This window comes from Apteryx rowi, unplaced genomic scaffold, assembly GCF_003343035.1.
Source record: "Apteryx rowi isolate R43461 unplaced genomic scaffold, aptRow1 scaffold_121, whole genome shotgun sequence".
Classification (NCBI taxonomy): Eukaryota; Metazoa; Chordata; class Aves; order Apterygiformes; family Apterygidae; genus Apteryx; species Apteryx rowi.
In genome coordinates this window covers 1093185-1117195 of record NW_020447431.1, presented here as the reverse complement: position 1 = coordinate 1117195, position 24011 = coordinate 1093185, and the positions used below count along the sequence as shown (strand labels likewise).

Below are 24011 nucleotides of genomic sequence, written 5' to 3'. Positions count from 1 at the left end.
CGCCCTATACCAGGATGATTTATAGCTGAGTGTGTCTATAGGTAGATTTATTTTTCTAGGAGTACAACACAAAATGATTATATTGCAGTGTTTTTTCTCTACTTACTTAAAATTTTCTATTATTTACACCTACTCTATCACATCAAACACAACTACCAGGCACCTGCGTGCAGAGCTGGCTCAACAAATCTCAGCTGTGGAGGCAAATTTTGTAGCACCATAACATGGGAATATGGAGTGGAAAGAATGCAAGAAGAGTTACTTAGGAATTGATCTAGATGAAAAACATGGAATCATGATCTAGCTCACCACAAAAGTCACTAATGATAACATAGGGAGGTTGCTGGAGAGACTGTTCCTTTCAGTAGCAGCTCATACTTGTATCAGCTTAAACCACTCATCCTAGTTATTACAAACCCTTGAAGTATCAGTTCTTCATGAAAAAAGATCAATTTCTGTGTTTGTGCAATCTCTAAAATGGGACCCTGGACCATGAGAGAATACGAAAATACTAAAATAGTTCAAGTAATGATAATGATGAGTCAAAATCCCTAGTCTATGAGCATGGACTAGGAGTTTAAAAAATCTTATTGTCATCCAAAAAAACCCCCTACTTTCCTTTGACCTTGTGTCTAAAAAACATTTTATATAACAAGGAGTACTTATACTTTAAAAAAAGTTCAAGGATTTCACTTAAAATTACATAAATTTTTTATCAACTTTTATAGCTGTACTTAAACACAGACGGTGAGTTAAGTGCTGTCCTTGGTGCTGAACCCCATCTTTGCATTCCATACTTTGCACTTCAAAAGAGTACAAAATGTATGTAACTCTAAATACTTTGGTAAGTACTTTGATAATGATTCTATAAATATGGAACTGCACTATGAGTGAAGATAGGCCTACTATAGGCCAAAATTGGTGAAGCTGATATTCTAAAACTCTCTTAAGGTCACTTATTGAATGTACTTTTCAACAAACAATCATTTCTCCACAAGCAAAATTTCATTGTAATATATAACATTAGAAGTTTGACTAGTAACTTAACCTGCTTCATAAGATGGATAAGATTTTCTGTTCTCCTTGAAAAACAAAGAAAATCTGAATTAATAAAATCTTAAAATATTAAATTTTGAGATAAAAGTATTACAAAAGATTCAGAGATTGTATTATTTTATTATTTTATTATGTTATTATTTATAATAATACTAATATATAATTCCTAGCTGTACAGTAACCATTTAGTTAAAGAATAAAGGGGAACAAGTATGCATTACAGCTCCATTATAAACAACCCTTTTCCCTCTCCCAGATTCAGTGAAACTTTTATTCTTTGGACTAGTATCTATTAAATATAAAACACAGATTGAATGTTGTAATCTGATTCTCTTACACTATAACAAATTTTTCTAACTAATTTTTTTGCTGTATTATGCAACCAGAGCCGCCTCAGTAGAGCAATGACACTGGCCAGATATTTTGTAGAGGCTGAGAAAAAATGTTTTAATTATTTTTGATTTTTAAAGGATTTTTTCCTACATTACAATTATATGTATATCATCACGAAATTCACCCCCATTCCAGAAAACCTGTTAAGTGCTGAAGTTCCCTTTTCTCATTTCCTCTTTGAGTAGTCAAAAAAGTCATGACTTTTTTCTCTTCAAATTCATCTTGCAAACTTAATTCTTCCTTTAATTCCACAGCTGTGGGTCAATATCTTCATAAATTAAAGACAGATGAACCAGGATAACTGTGTTTTGTATCTGTATATGCTTACCTGGATACCTGCATTCCATCACTGTAATCCTCATCCTTCTACAGTCTATCACTCTCTCACTTTTTTAATCTGGACATACGGTGTCACAATTACATCTCCAAGATAAAGTTCATTCATTAGCTAGCTTCACTTCTCTGTATCCTCTGTGAAGTGTACAATAAAAATGAGATGTGATAATATTTTGCATATACCACAGTAAAATGCCACAATAAATCAGACAATAAAAAAGTAACTTCTGAAATTCAGGGTGATTTTTAAATTTTACATTTAAATAGAAAAACTGCACCTGTCAATGGTATATACTTGCCAAGTTACAAGTGTGTGAGAAAAGAAAGACAGTTTTTTTGCGAAAAATTCAGAAGAGCACTGTGAGAATCAACAAATTATAGTAAATCTCCCAGAGGTAATTCTAAAACTACTAATGCTCTCCAACAACATCTACAAGCATGGTTCATTCATAGTTTAATTAATCATATTAATAATAATTACGTAGGGTGAAAACAAATATCCATTGAACAAATCTCATTTTCTGAATTTTTTATTTAAGTGTCTTAAAACTAGGATAGCTAGAAGAATCTTTCTGCTTATTCAACCATGCTGATAGAGCTAGTTTCTATTCAAAAATTCTCTTTGCCTCTCAGAGCATGGCTAACAGTCATCTGCATAAAAAATAACCTTTCTGTTAAATCATGCAAAAACATTTACCCAGAAGAGATGGAGCAAAAGGTCAAACTCCAGTTTCCACAGCACATAGGATATTAAACCTAAGGAACAATGCCATCAGCTGTTCTGGCCAACAGACACTTGTCTACACCTGTCCTTTACATGCCTCAAAGAAATAATTATTTCGCATATTTAGAACCCTTATTTTTCCTTTCTGTAAATTTTTACCCATAAATCTCTTAAACTCTAAAACCTTAGGCCTGATTCCGTAAAGTGCTAAGGCAAAAGACAGGTCTGCAGAGTGAGTAGGTTCTTCTTCCTTGATGTGTCATCTTATTTAAAGACATACATTAATCTCAATGAAAAGTTATCAACCTTCGTTATGTAGTTCAGATGAAATCCATAAAGTCTATCATTCCTGACTTTAAAGTCTGAGAGTCACCTTTGCAAATGACTCATTGAAGTGAAACTGAGATTTAAGATGTGTCTGAAGATGAAGCAGGTTTTTCTGCCTGCTCCAGTCAACCAGTCTGGTTGACTATTAAATATCTGCAATCTTTTTATTTCATTACATTTCTCTCACATCTAAAATATTTGTATTTGAGCTGTATTAGTGCACACTGCTGGTTTTTAAATTCAGCCTAAGAAGAAACTAGATTACTTTTGGAATTTAAAAAAATTCTGAACAATTTTCTACATAATGAAAATTATTTGGTCTTGATAATTACTTTTGATGAAGGGAGTATTTTAAATGGGATTCATAGTATTTTCAAAATATAAAGTCAGACATTTATTGGCTGTCTAGGACTAACACTGCCATCACTTCTAACATCCAACTTGAAGACAGATGCAAAAAATGAATGTGTACCAAGTTGTTGAAAGTACTTATCACTTCCCTCCCATGGAATGGGAACTCCACCATTTCTCCACAAAAACAAATTGTTCTTGATTCTGTCAGGTTCACTAACAAGGGCATTTAGTGCTAGCCTTCCTTTCCATAGGTGCTAGACAAAATAATCAAACTCATACAGCACACACATATTTCAAAGCTGGAACTAAAAATGTATTTTTTAAAACAGCTGTTCTTTTAAGGATGTGTCTTTGCTCTCTGAGGCAATAGTATGCCCATAGCCTGAACCATTAAGGCATCAGCCTGTGTTCACCTCATGATTAACTGTGCCAAACAATTTACTTATTCTGTATCTTTATAATTCTTGGCCAAAGGCAGATCAAGGTAAAGTTTTTCTCTAAACTACTAGAGTCAATTTTTTGAAATTTTATATCATCTCTCTCAGTGCAGTATTTTTTGATGGTTTAACTGTAAGGTACTGTTTTCAGTGCAGATAACTGGTAGGCATGCTGAGAAACTTTCTAATGCAAAATCAGCCTGGCAAGCATATGTTATTAAACAGAGCAATTCTTCCAGGCATTCCAGCTTTAAAAGAGTAGCAAATAAATAAATCATAACTTGAGGTTTGTTTAACAAAACCTCCCCTCTCTCCAAATGATGATTACCTTTCATCTGACCAATTAAACCACATGACTCAGTAGCAATAAATGGAATGGAAACATATGAATGCAATCTCTCTGTTTATAGGTGTCCTGGGAGAACATTATTAGATTTTGTTACTAGCTCTGAGAGCACTACTGCACTTGTTGCTGAAGTATCATTTAATTCATTTGTCCACCTCTTAAAATCTGTTTATCTGAAATTGTATTTGTTCACTTTGAAATTGCTGGCTTGCATTTCATCTTTGTTTATTTGTCTTGTCATATATATATAGCAAATTATTTGGAACATGGTCTGTGTTCTGTGAATATATGATGCCAAAAATAATAGCTTCCTAGGTATAGTTGGTCCTTTGGACATTACAAAGAATATTTTAAAACTTCTTCTGTCTTGGTCTACAGCCTGGTTGACTAACAAAATTTATTTATCCTATAGCCCCTTTAAAGTCAGGAAATATTATCCCCATTCCATAGATGAGGAACTGAGCTACAAACATACATTATTTTCTGGAAGTTACACAAGAAACTTGCAAATGTTAGGTACAGAATCTTTATTATCTGAGTCAGTGCCTGCTCCCTGTTCTAATACTTATTACTCACAGAAATATCTAGTGCTTTTCAGAATCCTCCTAAGCTGCTGACCTGTCAATCTGTAAGTTCTACAGGTATATTATATGCCCTGCAAAAAAGTATTTTCTCATAAATTACTTGCCTTCTGTGCTCTCCTCTGTTTTGCCAAAGTAGACATCAGATAAAATAAAAACAGTCATATCATACAAGAAGAAATATTAGAAGAAATATTGCTCTAGCCTTCAGAAATTCCTAAACTACTTCTGTAGTGGAACTGGATGCAGGGCCTGCTACATGCTAGACGATAGATACACCTAGCACATATATGTTGTGAGAAAGCTACATCTTTCCACTTAACCTATGAAACATTTCAYGAACTGGAATCTCCCTCAGCAAGTAACCAACTATGCCAAGTGAAGTTGGCCATGAAGCTCCTGCAATCTAGTAGTGTGCAAGCTAGATCTACCCCTAGCTTGGGGATCAATAGCGTAAGAAAAAAATCTTTCTGTTGACTAGTTATTTTATAATTGCCCACTACTGACTATCTTGAACTTAGAAACCTGTACTGGCCACCGTTAGAATACTGGACTAAACAAACATCCATCTGAGATGAGTGATCTCATTTATTCAAACTGTAGATACACAAAATGCATACAAAATACACACACACACATACATACACACACACACACAACACATGAATATTTTAAGACATCACTAAGCTCTGATTGTTGTGTACATTATGTTAAGTCCACAATAACTTTATGATTGTGATTGTAGTTCACCTGAATGACAGGAAAGATGTAACTATAAGTCAACATTTTGGAAGCACTTAGGCGCATTGGTAAGGTGGTTGGGGTGGTGATTCTAGGTTAGGTTCATCTTTTGAGACTTATTTTTAATACATTTTTACTAAAGCCATGGAGTTATTTGGACTGCATTTAATAAGGCCATTTGGGATATGGCTTTAGTGTGATGTATGCACTGTATGGCCAGTAGTGTGATGTGCAGTGTTCATAAAAGTGCCTGAAAATTAATAAAGAGAATTATTGTCCAGAAATAATGGTATTAACCAAACAAAACATTTGATGTTAAAATAACTTGCTGACTGCACTGCTGAGAAGTTACATGGGATCTGTGTACAGGGCTCGCCTTTGTATGAGACATCATGAGGGGCCACAAAGGCTGTATCCACTCATGATTAACAGCGCAAAACTATGTTTTTCTTTGCAACTAAGATACTTTCAACATTTTTGTTTCAGCTGTTTAGTTAAAAGTGACTGAACAGCTTTGCATTTATTCACTTGTTACTGAGAGCATCACTGCACCTGGGGCAGGATTTCCAAACAATCAGATTATTTAGAAATGTCAGGGCTTTTCAAGTCATGTTTTTAAATATAATTTCTGAAATGATCTTTCAGTGATGATTCATTAAAATTGTACTAATAATAATTTAAATTAAAACAACTGCCTGCCTGGCATTGTAACAAATTGCTTTCATCTAAGTGGTCTATTTTTTTGCTGTCTTTTAAATGAACACTTGATTTTCAGATCTGGCCCAATACAGCAGTCCAGACCATCACTATTCCGATTTCTGTTGAGCAGAAACTGGGGAAGGGGAGGAAAGGAGAGAGAGAGAGAGAGAGAGAGAGAGAGAGATTTTGTATAAAAAAGGATTGGGTACATACATAGTATATATTGTATGCATGCACTTTATATAATTTGGGGTGAAAGGTCATTTTTAAACTGAAATGTTTATTTTCAAAAATTCAAGTATTTTTTGATGCATATAGATGTTCCGATGCATTTATAGTACTGAATATATTGTATAGCTATTTGCTTCAGCCCTGTTGTTCAATCAATCTATTAAAAAGTGTTAAATTCTTAAAAACTTGATTCAGACTCAACTTCAGTAAATCACAGACTGACTGATTGCAATGAATTTGAATCAAGCAATATACATGCAATCCTGGACATCTCTAAAGAACAATATGAGTCATATTAAATGAATACGTATTACCACGACTTTGTTAGGTATGATCACTTCTACAAAAAAAATCTTTTCTGGATCTTTTTTAAGTGATGAGGATTGATCATGGAACTGTTTGAGTCAGTGACACAACACTTCTCTGACATCAGACCTACATCTGTGCGACGACTGTCTTAGTGTAGAAGTAAACAATATGTATAGTCATTGTGACAAGTGGTACATCACACAGAAGATTGCAATCAGTATAAGGGATCTAACACAAAAAAGGAGGACGGGGGGGCTCTCTGGCAGTATGATGCTACTCCATTAGTCTTTCAGAACATTAGCACACAAAAAATTAGAGTTATGCTAAGAGTATGCAGTTATAAAACATATCAGAAAAAATGAAATCTCTGAGCCAGCCCAGGATCAAAATTGCTTTTTAAATACCCTTCTCTTCTCGATTTATACTGCTGCAATTAAGGGCTATTTTTCCCATTTTTATAAGGCTAAAATAGTTTGTTATGTAGATTAGAATTTCTTAATTTTTTCCAGGAGAAACAGATTAACATTTATTTCATAATCCACTCTTAAGTATGATGTTACTAGAGGGCGTGCAGACTATAACATAGAGACTTTCTAAAGAAGATTTTTAAAGCCCACTAAGACAGGGGTTTTTTTTTAGAGTAAAAATAAAATAAATAAAAGAAATGCAGCATGGAAGCAAATGGAAGTCCTATCTAAGGACCAGTTTACTTTTGAAGACAGTATCGTTGCACAACAACTTTCCTAACCAGTTTAAAACCAGGAAAACTGCTTCTGTTCATTCATGTGGTTTGCTGAATTAACATAATCCTATGAATATTTTTGATTAAAAATATATTTCTTTGTAACCTCAGAAAGTTTGAAAATGTAAATATTAAAATCAAAGGGAAAACATGTCTTTTCTTCTTAGAATACTTAGTATATGATCAGACCCTCTAGTTCTTTGGGGATAAAGGGAGGATTTGCCAGAATAATGTGAGCAGGAGTGTCCCCTTGTGTCCCAGTCCTACTAAAACAAACAAGGAGAGTAATGCACCTGCATAACAGCTCAGTAAAGTCAGTAGGTCTCTACTTAGATCAGAGAGCACACCTGCACCCATCACTAGCATATATGGGACTTAGACCAGTTACAAAAAAAAAAAAGGAAAGAAAGATGACAACTAGGATTAAGTGAGCRAGTGAAGACTTCAGATTTGCAAGCGGGGGCACATCTTTGCTTTTTGTCACTTCTTACAGAGATTGTTCTACCTCTGTTTTAGGATTACTCTCTTTATTAGCCAAATACCAGAATTCAGTATTTGTATCTGTCAAGCGTGCAAAAAGTTTAACCAAAATCATCAGGACTACTCACAAATTTACAGGAGTGCATAAGGATTGTGGTTTAAGTATGTTAATTGACATATGGATGTATGCATGATATTACAGATAACAGACATCAGTTCTAGGCAGTTGTCACTGCTACTGCTGCTTTGTGCAGTTGTGGCTCTGCTGCAGCCATCAGGCTGGTTACAGCTGGCAGCCCTGGTCTCAGCAGTATCCAAAACAAGTATGTGACCAGTCGGACAGTGAACAGAGGTATCTCCATCCCCTACTAAAGAGGTACTCAAGGAAAAATTAGGGGCTACCAGATAGCAAAATATTTATTGTCTCTTGTACTCATTTCCCGTTCTGTGGCATAATATTTGTTCAATAAATCCCACATGACTGAACAAAGCTTATGGCTTGATTTTAAACTAGTTAGGAACTGTCGTGGTCTCTAACCCAAGGCTGTTAGTCAATATATCGCACACATTTGCTGACACTGCTCCGTGTTCCTACAGCTTGCTTTCCACAGACACAGCATTCCTCAAATTCACATGGAGGACAAAATACTGTTGCCTGAAGCACACTGTTCACTCAGGCCTGTTGCCCATGGACCAGGAGATGTCGGAGCCACTGCCATAATAATTCTCCCTAGGATGGCCAGAGGAACCCTAGGTAAGAGGATGGAAATCTGCACACTCGCAGGAATCCTGCCTAAGGGAAAGACTTTGAGCTGTGCTTTTACATAAGCATAGTGTATTTTACATGCATAAAAAATTAAAATGATGCCAAAAATGTATGACAGTGTTTAATGCATAAGACAGTATCAAGATAATCAGCAAGTTCAGCATACACCAGGTAGGGGGAACAGAGAGTATCTATACTGTCTTATTTACACATTCCTCTTTTCTCATGGATTTTTAMGGGAAACAACAGATTTACCATTAAATGCTCTGCGAAATGCATATGCATATGCAATTTTCATATTTGATTATTAATATTTTAATGAAAAGTTTCTTAAAGTGTTATTCAATAATCTGTGGCGTTTTGTCGGTTTGTTCTGTTCCTTGCCCGGAGGAACTCACTACACGGCAGCTGCTTCAAGGGTAGGTCCGGATAAACTGCGATAAAGATGCTTTACAGGCTGATGCTTTATCCGTATTCATCATCTTTACCAGTAGGTGGAGCTGCCACGTTAGGTGCTGCATTTTTTTCATTTCTTCTCCCCCTCCGCTCCCCCACCCTTCACCCCCCTCCTCCCAATAAGCTGTTTTCTGATATATGTTGGGTACCATAGAGTGAGGCTGAGAACAGGAAGCGGAGGCAGAATCAGAGAGGATTCTGGAAAGGTCTCTGTGTTTTCTTTTCCACTGAGAATACAGAAATTGTAATTAATTAGTACAGCTTCGTGGCTGGAAATCTGGACAATTTCAGGAGGAAACATTATATTATCATATTATTTTTGGATGCTGGGCTTTGCAGTGATTTGTCATTCTCTTTCAATCAGGTAAGCTGGCAAAACATTTAATAGTCCCCATAATAAATCTGAGCAGTATCATCTTCTTCATTTTGGATTCAGATGGTACCCTCTGGTTTGCTGTTAAGGTAAAACCAAAGATGAAATGGGGAATTCAAAGCCATTTTGTACTGACTGATTGTGATGATGGTGTGATTTTTTTCATTTTAGCCTAGTTAAATCTCATATTTGGCCTCTTACTCTTAATGTGATTTTGTGATGCAGTAGTCTTACTTGCAAAACTATTTTTTTAAATACAATCAAGGTTTAAGTATAATAAATTTATTCCTAGTATTTTATGGAAGTGACCTTGTTTCCTAAGAAGAAGAAAAATCTAATGATATCCAGACGCAGGAATAGCAGGTCTCATACAGGTTATTATTGCCATTTGCAATATAGATGGTATTTGAAGAAATTCCCTTATTGGTTAGAATTTTTTTTTTTTAAGATATGTAAGGAAATATTTTATTTCTGTGCCATTTTTTTTCATGGAATACAGGTTGTGTGTCTGTGTGTATGACAGAATGGGCTCACCAACTGTTCATTAATCAGCGGTTTGCACTGATGATGCAGCTCACATCTTGTCTGTAACATTAATATATGCTTAATATATGCTTCTTACTAGGACTGTTTGAAGAAAACAAGCACAAGAATTATTGTATTTCTTCATGCTATTCTCCATTTATCTATTGTCTCATTCATTGTTATTAGTGTAATTAGTTAGTTATTAAAGGTAAAAGGAAAATATCTATTAAATATCACTTTGGCATGTGAATTCTTATTTCAAATATCATTCCACAGACACACATTCACATAAAGCTATATATGTTATCGTAGCATTAATTTGGAAATTGTTTTCAAGAGAAAAGAGTAGAAATAAAAAAAAAAAAAGACCAAAAACATTGAATAATAAAGAGCCTACAGTTTACAAAACACAGTCTCTGTCTATGTAAGGAAGAAAATGCAGGCTTGGGTCTCAGGTATTACTCAGAGTAGCAACTGAGGCCTGTACCTGAAGTGGTGTATGAAAGAATGAAGTTTATAATTTGTAGTTTTTATGGTGCAAAATCAATGTGTCTATGACTTCTTTGTGTAACTTCAACATAAATAATAATAATAATTATAATGATGATGATGATGATGTTTGTTTTAAGCATGTTGTGTTTGCGCTTTCATAATTGATTTGTCGAGAAAAGAGTTTCAGAAAAAGGCTTTTTAATTCTAACAATACATTTCGTTTTTGCTCTCTCACACATCTCCATTTTGGGAGGAAAGATTGTTTTAAAGAGTAGCATATGAGATGCTGCAGTAATCTGAAGCTTCACAACACCCATTAACAGATACATTGTTTATTAGGCCTCGACGTTTACAGAAATATATTCATGTTGTTAACTCATGGTTTTTCCCCCTAATGGGCACAAGTTAAAAGCCCAAACTGATTTTCTTAACTGTGTCAGTTCATCTCAATATTGTGAATTCGATAATAGTGGATGCTAGCAAAGGTAGGGACTGTCACCTTTTCAGCAGAGAACATTGAACAATTCCCTTGTGCCCTCCTAGACTATATCAGAGTTGTAGTTGGTCATTTCCCATTAATAACAAGCATTTTGAGGGGGAGGGATCAAGGGGAAGGAGAAAAATATATGAGAAAGTACGTTATTTTTAATCATATGCAGATGACATACATTTTGTATTTCACTTTTTTTTTGGTTCAACAGATAGCATTATATGAGTTAGCTAATACCTGATGAAGATTAGGTATGGAAATAAGTTTATTCACTCAACAGATTAATAATTTTACAGGCCGCAAGGATGGTGGGATGTAAGATGGAACTTTCTGATTGATGGTATCCATTTCCTTTTGCTACTCTCATTCTCAGCCCAGGTAATTTGCTATGTATATGCTATGTATTAATTACACTGTTGGAGTCCCACAACCTTTGATGGATCAGATAATAGCAGATGCTGAGAGTTCTTTGTGCAAGGCAAGAAAGTTGTGACCTTGTTCTCTAAAATGCAAATCCTGACCCTTGTTACCCGTATACTGTTATTGTCATAAGTTGTCTAATGAAAAAATTGCTGGAATTCTCCTTAAGTCTAATGGAAAATAGATCTGTTAAGATGACCTTTTTGTTGACCTCCAAAAATGAAGCTTCATTTCCGCTGCTGTTTTTCATCAGAAAATTCTAGTTAGAAGTTAGAAACATAACTTAAAAAAGTTTAATTAGCTTCTTTGCTGTTCAGTGCAACTCACTGCAAAATTTTTTCACCTTGTGGCTGTTAAAGTCATGTATACTGTTGCCAGTTGCAGGCTATATAGTTTTGTCATTGTCATCTTGAATAAATAACAAGTTACAAATATCATAATAAAATTGATATTTACTAGTTCAGACTGCCTACACAATAAATAGACACACTGCGAACTCTGACTGAAGTGGGTACATCCACTAAAGTGTCAACCACAATAAAATGGATATATAGAAAATTACTTCCTCCTCAGTGGAAAGCTGCTGTTACTCATTATAGTTATCACTGCTGATTAAAAGCTCTGAGACAGACTGCCAAAGGCATCTCATCCTGATTATGGTACTAACTGCCTCTGAGGATCTGGGCCCATGATAGTAAAATTGATATCTTCTATCCAGTTCATCTGCTTGTATCAAAATTTTCCTTATTGACAATTTGAATCCCTAGTATGTTATTCTCATCACATTATTGCTTGATTTTTCTTTGTCTTATGGTCAGATAAATGCAATGCAGAGGGACTAGAGATAAGAGCAGTTGAGGCAGGGACTGCCTTACTTACAGAAAAAATGTTCTTATTTAAACAGATTTTATGAGTGTGTTTTCCATTAAAAAGCACTCTTTGGATGGCAAGATCTCTGAACCCCTAAGTTAAACTCAAAAATCCAGGTTTTTGGAGAGAGACAGTACTTTTAGATGATGAGTCAAGGCATATGCCTAACTTGCATTCTTGCACCCTATCAAGGAGCAAAGCAAATTCCATTCATCATAAAGCGCTTTGAATCTCTTTTAAATTTCTATTTCAGTATATTTTAACTTAAAGCCCAATAGTCCGTAGAACTTGTGTAAGACAGATGAAGACAAAAGTGCCAGGGTTTACAAAAAAGAAAGGCCATCTATTTATAATGTTATTTTAGACTTTAGTGGAATAAACAATGACAGAGTATGTAGGTAATCTCAAAAGGGTTCAAGGTCAGATTAAACGGAAAAAACAGAGAGGGCAATCCTAATGTTTGCTTGCAGTCAAATGCAATGTCTGAAGAAAAGCCTGTCACTAATACTTAAGGCCAAAGTCTTCATATGAAGAGCTCTGACCCAAAACAGAAGTTCTGACCAAAAACAATACAAAAAAATTTCATCCTGTGTTAGGAAGGAATTTCTTCCTACCGAATGAAACTGTAATATGTAACTGAATGTAACTGTAACTGAATATTAAAGGAGTCCTCCTGCAAGGCTTTTATAAACACCAGTTTAAGTTAGTTGCCATATATTTCCTATGAATCAAATTGCTTTAGTTTGAATTATAATAGGAAGAATATTTTCCAGTAGCTGTTACAAACTTTGACCATGATTTTGTAGTCTATATTACTTAAAGCTATAGGCTTCTAATTAGTACAACACTTGAGTAACCTACTTCATTTCAACATGACAACAAGACATGCCTTTTAGAGAGATTATAGAAATTATATCTCATAGGGTTTAGCTCCTTTGAATTTATTAAATACAAGGAGTGACAAGATAAAAAATGTACTTACATAATCCATTTAGAAAAGTTTCCAAACTTAGGGCTTAATTAAGTTTTCCCAGGCAGTTCCATGCTGCCTGAGTGAATGCCTTGAAGAAGTCCATTTACATTTTTCAGAGACTGTGTTAAACAACAGGCATAAAGCACTGTATTTTCATTTTGAATTTTGGTGTTTTTTCCTCTTTGTGTCGTAACTGTGACATTCAGCTGAGAATTCTGGGTAAGGCTCTCAGTCAGAAGTTTCAAATTTTTTCTTTCAGTTTCATATATGACTGTCGAAGTCTAAATACAATCCATTAATCTTGTGCTATACAAAGTTTATTTCTTCATATTTTGTATTGATTAGTTTCTGGGGCTTAGTAAAACTAGGGAAATAACTGTTCCAACTACATGGTTCTTAATGATTCAGATAAATTTCTGAGTTTAGATTATTTCTTGTTAGATTCATAAGCGATTATTTTGTGTCACAAATGGGTTTTCATAAGTTACCCTACAAAAATTTAAAGAAGAGTATTGATTTACAAACAGAGCTTTCTATTTTCTTAAGAAGTATTGTGATGCATTTAGATCACTGACTGATGCTTTATTGTGACTTCCTTAACACCACCACAGGTGATACTGGTGTATATTCAAGTGGTTCATTTGTCAGCTCATCTAAAATTTAATTAGAGTTCAAATGATTAGGGAATAATTGAATCTAGAGTATGAGGAGCATGCAATAAACAATTCTGAATTTGGAGAATTAGGTTTGTGGATAACTCTGTTTTTTTTTTGTTTTTTTTTAATCTAAAATAGGGCTAACATTTGAATAACCACTTAACACTTCAAATATCCATATAAGTTGTCTGGGATTTTCATTCATTGTCTGGCTTTTGTCACTGACATGAGATTTCACTTAGCTGAAGCCAGTGCTGGCATATTGTCCTACACTGATCTTTATAGAAGTGACTCATTTTGAGTAACTCCACTTCTTTTCTAAATCACGTTTCAGGTGGAATCAACAAATGTAGCCATGGCACAATGTGACAATATGCAGCTGTCTTTTCCAGCTCATCATTACATTGAAAGGGAGCCCTAGTGCATGAGGATCTAGTTCAAAACTTTTTTTAAAATAATATTTATATCTCAGAATTTGAAAGATATTCCAAAATGTCAGAAAAAATGCTGACACCGCATAAGCAGGAGAGTTGAGGAAGGAGTCCCATTGTCAGGAAGGAGTATATCCAGCTTGTCCAGTAGGAGTCACTTCGGGCTAGACCTCATATTTTACCTATGATTCACTCTTACAGGCTGAATTTGATAATCTGCTCCAAATCAAAACAATTTTGGTCAACATCACGTCAGCCAAAATAATTCTCTACAGCTGAAGAAAACTTCAGCTGTAGTAAAACTGTATAATTAGACCTCCCCATGCAAATTTCTAGTCTTGGGGTTAGGACCAAAGACATTAGATTAAAACCCTACAAAATGAAAAAGCAAAATAACAAGGAAAAAAAAGTAAAACATTATTTTAATGTATCAACGATACCTACATTATACAGAAAGAAGATGCTTAAAACAGAAACTATATGAGATTAACTATTAATTGAAATTCTGTGATGAAATTACAGACATGGCCCAGGCCTATTATAAATTCAGAACAAAGAGCTCACAATTCTGCCAAAAGACTTCAATTTTTGCTGTGACTACCATTATTGTGATGTACAGAGTTAATCAATACAGAGCTGCATATCCTGTCCACTGAAAATATAGCCAGTACAAATGTGTGTAGGATATAATACATAAGGAGATGGAGGCTATGCCCTGGGGCTATGTGTGAACAATGGTTCTTTATGACTGCTGTGTGCTCTAATTCAAAATAAAGATTTATTAAACTTACCTGCACTGCAAACATTATTAATATCATTCCTATTAAAGGTGAATTCCTCTGCTTTTATCAAACTGGCAAATATTTTAACGACTGGCTAGAATTTACATTCCCTTTTTTCAAAGCACTTGTCATATGATGCTTAGTATTAGAATAATAATTAATATAATTATTCTTTTATTAGGAAGCTATGGTATCGCTTTTATATTATTTTAATGCCTGCATGCAACAGTATTTACAAGTTTTTTTTGCACTGTACCTGACCATGACATTGGATTTCAGCCACAATGCTACTTCAGAGGCGGAATCCAGATGCACCCAATAGGTAAAGGGACGGGGAAATCCTCTAGATACTCCCAGGGAAAGCTGCATTCAGAGGAAAATTTGCATTGGTGGATAAGTATAGTTGGTGGCAGTATCCGAGTCATGATCCCCTGAGGGCAGTACTGGAGAACACAGCTCTCACATGTCTTCAGTGGAGCCTCTTCAGTAGTGACTCACCACAATAAGCTGTGCTGAATCAGAGCATTACTCAAGAGGACGAGAACATTAAGGGTTTGCTAGGAGCTCTGAATTGCTTTACCTTACATTACTAGACAAACAGAACAAGATCCAATTCTGATACCACATCCGTTTCTTTGGTAAAATGTAATTCTAGATTAATAGCAACTAGTAGTAGATAAATTCTAGATTAGTACTTTAAAGATATTTTCTTTAGGAGTACTGGGAGATCATTTATCTTTAGTTATAAGAGAAGCGGAAGTCCAGTAGAAGGCATGTTTCTGTTTTCCCAGCTTCTGCGTTCTCTTTTGACCAGATCTGGGCCTGCACAGATTTTTTAAATTCTACCTACCGACTCTCGACGATGGCTGCTTGTTCTCACTATATTTGGAGAAAAGTATTATATGGGCTGCTTTGGCAGGAGCAGAGACCCAAAAGAGAGGGATGCCTTCTTTTTCTTTTCTTCTCTAGGAATAAGAAAGAAAATAAGGACAAAGTAAAAAAAAAAAAAAAAAGAGACAGAAATAAATCTAGTTTCAATGAAAACAAATATCACCAGAAAATCTCATCGCAATCTCAATGGCTGAAGACTAAAGTTTGCAAGATGTAAGTAGACTATTTAAATTGAATGGCCTAGATCTAATGGCTTTAAAGAAGGAGGAGGCCACAGCTAAATTCTGGTCAGCTCTTGCAATGATGCAACCTTAAATTGAAGAATCTGGTGAGGAAGTGGCTTTTTCTGCTATTACTTCTGCTTGAGATTGAAGTAAAATTTTGTCACACAAAGAAAAATACTTATACAGAGACTCTCTAAGATAAATAAAGTACAGAAGGATAGTATCCATGTTTTAATTCAAATATAGAGCAAATGTACTTTTTTTCCTGTTTAAAGACAGTAAATGCAGCGGGAGTAATGATACATTATGCTGTTCCTTAAGCAAAAGATGAAAACATTCCTGAGAGTCTGGACACAGTTAAACAATGTCTATTAAGGACTGCACTAGCCATGTAGTAATCTCAAGAGATTTACCTCTTCAATTAAAGCATGCAGGTAAAAGAATAAATGGAATTTTTGAAACTTACACCATTTAAAGAATATTCTTAAGTGTATTGTAGATCTCTGTTTTGTGGACTAACTCATGTTCCATCCTGCTTTTCCTAAGTCTCTCTGCTCTTAGATTGGAAAAATGTGGCTATGTGAATATGTAAACTTATCTTTGTCTACTGCAATTAATTTTGAGAAGTTCTGGACACAGGAACAAAGCATGAGAAAGCCGTGAAGAAACTTCAGTCTTAAAGAAGCTTCAGCTCCCAAGGAGGAACTTTTCTTACCAGTTCCATTTTCTGCTAGAAATGCAGGCTTTTTCTTTTCACTATAGCAAATAATCTGGTGGCTAAATTCTGAGATTTGCCATTTCTCAGAAACATAAAGGTAAGCCTATCTTTTCTTCTCAGCCAAACAAAATGTTTCTCTTCAGATGATGCCCATTTGTTATGATGCCATATAGGTTCTCTAAAATATCATTGGGAAAATAAAATGTAAATCTTTATTGAGGTCTACCTATAGTAATTTGTGCTATTAGATAATTACTGAAGATATTTTCCATCAGAATTTCGGGAACTTTAACACTGGAAGGTGTTTGCAAAATGTTAATTAAATACTGCATTCCAAATAGGTTGATGGATTAAGGAAGAGTCCCTCTTCCTCTTCATCTGCATATGGTTTTCATTTGGCCTTCTCCAGACGTCTTCACAAGTACTTCAGGTATCCATGCTTGATCTATTTTCACACCTTCTCAGAAACAATTTATGGTATTAAAGAAAATATAAGGCCTCCATTTAAAGAAACCCTAGAGGTATTGCTCCATTTTTAGGAATAAATAAGCCAAACCATTTATTTTCTTGATTCTGCCACAACTGAAAGTAGTACCAGTACCTAGGAAGGACACATCTTGCCATTGCTGATTTAGCAGGTATCAGCAAGGGCTCCAGCCTTTGTACAGCCTCTTGTACAGCAATCTAAAAACTAGTAAAAAGAAGTTTCAGTATAGCAGCATGTTATAAGGTTGCCTGCTGGAGACTCTGGCTGACTTAACAAATTCTTTTTCAATTTATACTGCATCGGTACCTCCAATACCCTCCAGAATCTGTGATTCTTACATTACATTAACTCATGGTCCTCCAGGCTTTTCCTTGAGAAAAGCTTTCTCCATGTCCACATTACACTACCTTTTGTTTTGATGAATTTATGGTCAGATATCTCAATTATTGTCTTGTATTACTCAGATACTTGGTGCTATAATCTACTGATTATATTATTTCAGTGATCTCAGTGCTGATAGTATGAACTGATGCTATGCTGTCAACCCACTCCTAAGAAAAAGACTTGATTTAAGGTGGCACGGGAGTAGACTTATCCACCATATCACTGGACTGGTAATTCAGATTTAAGAACATGCAGTTTCATTTCTTTCCTCCAGATCTCTACTGTAGATTCTTCAAACACTTTTGATTCACTTGCGGAGGAATCCATTTTTTTTCCCAGAAAATCATTATTGCTGCACTTTGTAGAAGATTGTATGTGTGTAACTTCTACAAAACTGCTCCAGACAGGCAAGGAGCTTTAGAAGAAAGACTACTGAATGAATGCAAATAAATACAATATTATTTCTCAGATCTAGTTGTGGCAACTCAAACACAGGTGTTGCACATTTATCAGGTCATGCAGGGAAAGTTGTGTGCCTTCATGCGCAGCAAGCACAATTAGAGGAACTTAATTCAGGTACTGAAATTCACTGAGTCTTAAAAATTTGTTTTCATGATTTCTCAAATACATAGACCAATTAAAATAACTATTACACTATGCCACAGACTTTTGCAAAGTAAACATCAAATAAGGCTACAATTTCTTACATGGTGGTACTGCTGCTTAACCAGATCTGTCTTCCTTCTGCCCTTTACCCTCCCTCCAGCCATTCAAACCTCTTTGTTGTGCTGGCCAGTGCATCAGTTTGAGCAACTGGTCCAACTTGAAATGGCTTGGAAAAAAGAAAAGAACGCTATTACCAGCCAACTGACTGCACGGCTTCATAAAGAGACTTGCTGTACAATGGAGAGTTTGGTGCAAAGAGCAGGAAAAAGTAGCAGGGGCTGCATAACAAGCATCAAAGACATTCACAGGGAACCACAATCTTAGATTCCAAGTTCGTTTTGTTCTGAAATGATATTATGACACTTGCTCTGCAAGGAAACAGGAGCAACATTCTTCTCCCACATGGTCTTGATCAATCTGTTTCCTTTTGCTTAAAAAGCTTATGGTTTTGATTCACAGCTCACAGTCCATCAATAAATGGCACCTAACCTGCTTTGGTACATAAAATTAACCTTCAGCACAGTAAATTGTTCAGTGAGAAAGAATCATGTTTATTCCTCTCCTAATTCAGTTGCTGCCATTTAAATAGCATTAATCATACAAAAACTTCTTTTTGGTTTAGTGAAAGTATTTTAAGTTTATAAAGTTTGATTACTGATACATGAAAAATATGTGAAGATAAATTTTATTAACGAGTAAAATATGTTTACATTTGTCAACAGTTTTTCATAGAATATGTATTTATACTTGCTGTGAAAAGGAGATCTATGGGTAAAACATTTGTATCAGTATCTTGCTCTAACTGTGACAGTCTACATACACAGGCAGAGCAGCGTTTGTAGATAAAAGTAGTGTCTTTTAGTAGACTAACTGGAAAAAGTTGAAAAATAATTTTAAAAATATCTAATTTCTGAGCAGTTGCTTTTAACTTTTAATCAGCTTTGAAATATGCTACTTCTATTTCAGACCCAAAAAGGGGTTTCTGTGCAAATGTTTTTGCCTGTCAGTACAATCTAGTTTTCCTAAATTATCTTCATTTTTCTTTTGTAGGTCATTCTTATGCAAGAGGCTAACAGTAATTAAATTTGCAGGATGAAAAGATGGCACAGGCACTGTTGGTACCACCAGGACCTGAAAGCTTCCGCTATTTTACTAGAGAATCTCTCGCAGCTATTGAAAAGCGTTCTGCAGAAGAAAAAGCTAAAAAGCCCAAGCAAGAACATACAGATGATGATGATGAAAATGGTCCAAAACCAAACAGTGACTTGGAGGCAGGAAAGACACTGCCATTTATTTATGGGGACATACCTCCAGGAATGGTGTCTGAACCCTTGGAAGACTTGGACCCATATTATATCAATCAAAAAGTGAGTGTTGACTACAACTTTAGTTAGGATAATAAGCTTGTGAAACAATTTAGAGCAAACTAATGTTGTTATTTTCCCTTATTCTCCTTTTGTGAAAATAAGTAAACTATGTTATATTCACGTTACTTTACTTCATCATTTAAAACAAGTGTATATTTTAATATTTTATATTTCCAGAATGGGCAGGAATAATCTCTTGCACAAAATATAGTATCATTTTCGGCACTAACTTACCAACCACTAGTGAGAAAAGTGTACTCACAAAATATGATGGTTAAAGCCGTCCAGCCACTAACTACACAGAAATATCTTTTCATCTGATAGTACTGACTCATACTCTTCTATATTGTGACTCCCTTGACTTCAGCTGAGTTACTTGTTATTTACTTCAGTGTAAGGAAGACGCAAATTCCTTGAACTTGCCTGAACTTGAGAGCTTAACTGAATTTTCCTTATTGTTATGTAGCAACAAGACTGGATGTGACAAAAAGGTGTTTCAAGCCTGACTTTGCAGTGGAGACAGTTGTAGATAACTAGGTAGCATCCATCCAAATTAGTCAGTGAAATAAATGGCTATAAGCATATTCCTTGTTTCTGTCATAGCTATATAACATAAATATATATAAATATATATATATAGCATATATAGTGTCTGCATAAATATTGGGCCATACAGAACGCCACACAATGAAAAATGGCAGTTGAGGTGCTTGGGACTGCCATGATAGGTCTCTGCTACACAGCAGTCAATTAGAAGTCTGTGGTAGAAATCACAGTAAAGGTGGGCTTTGAGGAAGGAATTTAAAAGGACAGTTTTGTGGTTCTCAAGACTACATCAGTAATTCCATGCAGAAAGAGCAGAGAAAAGAGTTACATCTTGTGAGAGAAATGTGTTGAGTTGCATGAAGTAGGCCATGAGACAACTGGACCGTTCATAATTTATTTTTACTTAATGAAGAATTTGAAATCCTAGAAGAGGTGCAGTTCCCCTCCTGATTTGCATAGTTATATATTGTCCCCATTTTCACATGATAAGCAAGCCATGGAGTTGGAGATAGACTGGTTAGTTCAAACAGATCCATTCTAGTCAAAAATGTTTGTCCTTGATCTTTCTAGAAGTCAGGACTTGCAGTACAATATATGATTTTGGCGCTGTGGCAGTGAGGCAGTATAACCTGGAAAACAGATTATCATTATATGACTTCAGAGAAAGACAAGGAACAAACGTATCTCTGTAACTGGGATTAGTAGTAGACTACTGTGTTAAACTCCTCCATGATCTGAAATGGTCCAGTGTGGGGGATAGTTAAAAATACCTTATGTCCTGTGCAGATCAGTAAAATTTACAGCTCACAATATGAGCAGGTGCTCCTCTGCACTGTCTGCTTATTTCTGCATACTTCTTTAGCACCATCAAGATGTTCTCTCAGTTCCTGATAGACCTGTTAAAAGTGTTGTGGATAAGAAGAGTGAAGGGAGAAGGAAGAAGCTGTGGATAATAACTGGAGATTCAAAAATTCATAAGAAGGTTTAAGGACAAGTGCTTGGCATTATTGTTTGCAGTCCCTCTGAATTAAAGAAAGAAAGTGCCCCAGGTGTCCCGATGATGGCTGCAGACATTACAGCCTTTCTAATGTTCTATTTATTTTGAGCAGCCCATCATCTGTGTTAAGCGCTTAAAAAATTTGACGCTGAGCTAAGCATAAGAAAAAGAAAACACAAAATACTTAAAACTGTAAAAAAAATTACTTTTTTGTTAGGAAAAAAAATCATACCAATAGCACTGTCAATTTTGTGGTTAAATGTGTGGTTGGATTTGGTTGGCAATGTTTTTTTTTTTTAATTACAGTTTAAGTAGTGGGGATGGAAAATAAAGCATATTCCATATGTAATTGCATAACCTAGCAATTGCCAAAGATTAAGTAAACAGTACTATAGATAATACAGACAAATATTAAGGTTATTAAGGAAACTTAAAGAAATGGAAGTTCAGAGAAGAGAGGGAGTGTTGCCAAGGGTTATTTCTAGTTGTTTGCTTTTGGATATATCAGCAGTTTCATGGAGATTTTTACTTGCAATATAATTGTGTGCACTGAACCCTTTTCTTGACTAGCTGCAAAGCAATTCAGAAATGAAGTTACTTGTTTAAAAAAAAAAACTTCTATAAATGAAGTATCAGATAACCTGAGAAGTGCTGAAACCTATTTTCTCACTGCCAATCATCAGCAAAAGTAGTCAGTTTTTTGGAACAAAAGTGTAAAAACCTAGACTACTGACGGACTTGTTAGTCCATTGAGAGAGGATATGATTAGTAAACTGCAGAATCCTTTGTCACAAATGGCATCTGTATTAATGTTATGTACCGGTCTAATCTGCTCAACAGAAAGCAAATGGACATCTTAAATGATGAACTAGAATTAGTCATCCCTCCTCCAATTTCTAGTAGAAACTTCTCTTAATCATAGACTTTTCAATGCAGAGAAAATCGTACATGAATCGGAGTCTGTCATCAGACTGCAGCAGCTGTGATCTTAGGACCGGCAACCTCATTCTACCATGTCTAACTGGGGGAAAGACTGTAGCGCAGAGAGAATCACCAGTGAGCAGGAGTCCGTGCCACGTCAGCCCTGATGCCATGCTTGAYGCTATCCTGGGAACAGGCACTGGCAACACTCCTTTACCAGTTTTCCTTCCCACCAGAGTGAGGTTTGGTTTCTCTCTCAGAGAGTGGAGACCTGATAGAAAGTAAAGGCCAGGGAGAGGGCAGCACTGCTCTGTGATCACAGGCTTGTTTTAGCAGAGAATGGGAGTCAACATGGAAACCAGGGATATTATATAGCTCTGCTGAGAACATAACAAAGACACTATTATGATACCACAAAGCACAGCCATTACCATTGACAAAGACGGAAARGAATGAACAAGAGTAATGTCCTGAAGACACTTCAAACAGCACTGAAGCTGCAAGTAAACCTCAAACACAAATACACTTGAAATAAAAATGAAAACACTTAGGTGATGACCGCCAGCAGGAACAGAATGGAAGTGAACACTAACTGTATGTTCATCAGGCCAAATTTTAAAAGAGAATAACCACCTGAATTTGTAGTTCATGGATAAGGAAAGTAAGACCATATAATTATAAATGAAAACAATTTTTTATTACAGTTTGCCCAATTCTGACTTAGGTTTGTTTCAGACTGCCTGGAATGATGTCAGCTTGCTTTCTAATCATCCCTTGTATTTGCTCACAGAGAAGTTTTAGGAGATGCATATAATTGATACCAGTAGCATTTAAAATCTAAAATAAAATCAAAATTCTTTTTAAGTTATGTAAATTTTTTAGCGTCAGATGTTTGTCCTTTGGTCACCACATGTGTATATAATTCTTTTAAGTATTTGCTCTGAATACGAACTGGAATTTATACATCACGATTGCCCTATGGCCATTTTGGTTTTGTCTGTGCTTGAGCACAAGGTAGAATGTATTTGATTAATTTGTAGATCTGACTTTAATCAAAGACCTGTTACATGTAAAATTAAAAAATATTTTGGTGATGAAATGCCATATTTTGCTATAATTGACAAACTGACATTGGACAATTCCCACCAATTTTAATAATACCAGAATTCAATCCATGTGCCAGGAAATTTAGCAAATTGAAGAATCAGCCACGGAAGGTTTAATCCATTGTATTCATAGAAATCAGTTATTTTCCTACCACAGGTAGAAAATAGAATGAAACTTGAACCTACCAGCTGGAGAATGGAATCCTATAGAAGGAGGTAAAGACACTAATATAGTCAACATTGTATTTTAATTTTATATTTCTTTTTTGCAGACTTTCATAGTATTGAATAAAGGGAAGGCAATTTTCCGATTCAGTGCCACATCTGCCTTGTACATTCTAACTCCTTTTAATCCCATCAGAAAAATTGCTATCAAGATTTTGGTACATTCATATCCTTTTTTCTTAATGTTGATTTAAAGGTTGCCACTTAAAAAAATTTAATTACTGAAATAATACTTTTCATATGGATATACAAATTACGTCCATGTGGGTGTACTATGCTAACTAAACATATGCTGATCACACATAAAAAGCATCAATGTCACAAGTGAATTGCAATATGATCTTTGTTCCTAACAAGAGATTCTCTACTGAATCACCTAAACCCGTCAGAGTTTAAATATCAGGCTTTATATACAATAGGAGACCTGATCCTATACTAAGCCATGCAGCCAAGGCAAAATCTCCATTAGTCCAAACCATTGCATTTTAT

At 35.3% G+C, this 24011-nt stretch overlaps 1 protein-coding gene across 14 annotated transcripts in view; it reads left to right on the top strand.

Moving 5' to 3' along the window:
- Nucleotides 1-19460: 19460 nt before the first annotated feature.
- Nucleotides 19461-24011, top strand: part of LOC112978017 (sodium channel protein type 2 subunit alpha-like) — a 62111-nt gene continuing 57560 nt past the window's right edge. For 13 of the 14 annotated variants that reach the window (XM_026091126.1, XM_026091103.1, XM_026091158.1 and 10 more), the window contains exons 1-2: nucleotides 19461-19727; nucleotides 23570-23688. In XM_026091126.1, coding sequence (XP_025946911.1) covers nucleotides 19461-19727; nucleotides 23570-23688 — 386 coding nt within the window. Of the gene's footprint in view, nucleotides 19728-23569; nucleotides 23697-24011 lie in introns of all 14 variants that reach the window. The other variant, XM_026091074.1, reaches the window with a different exon arrangement.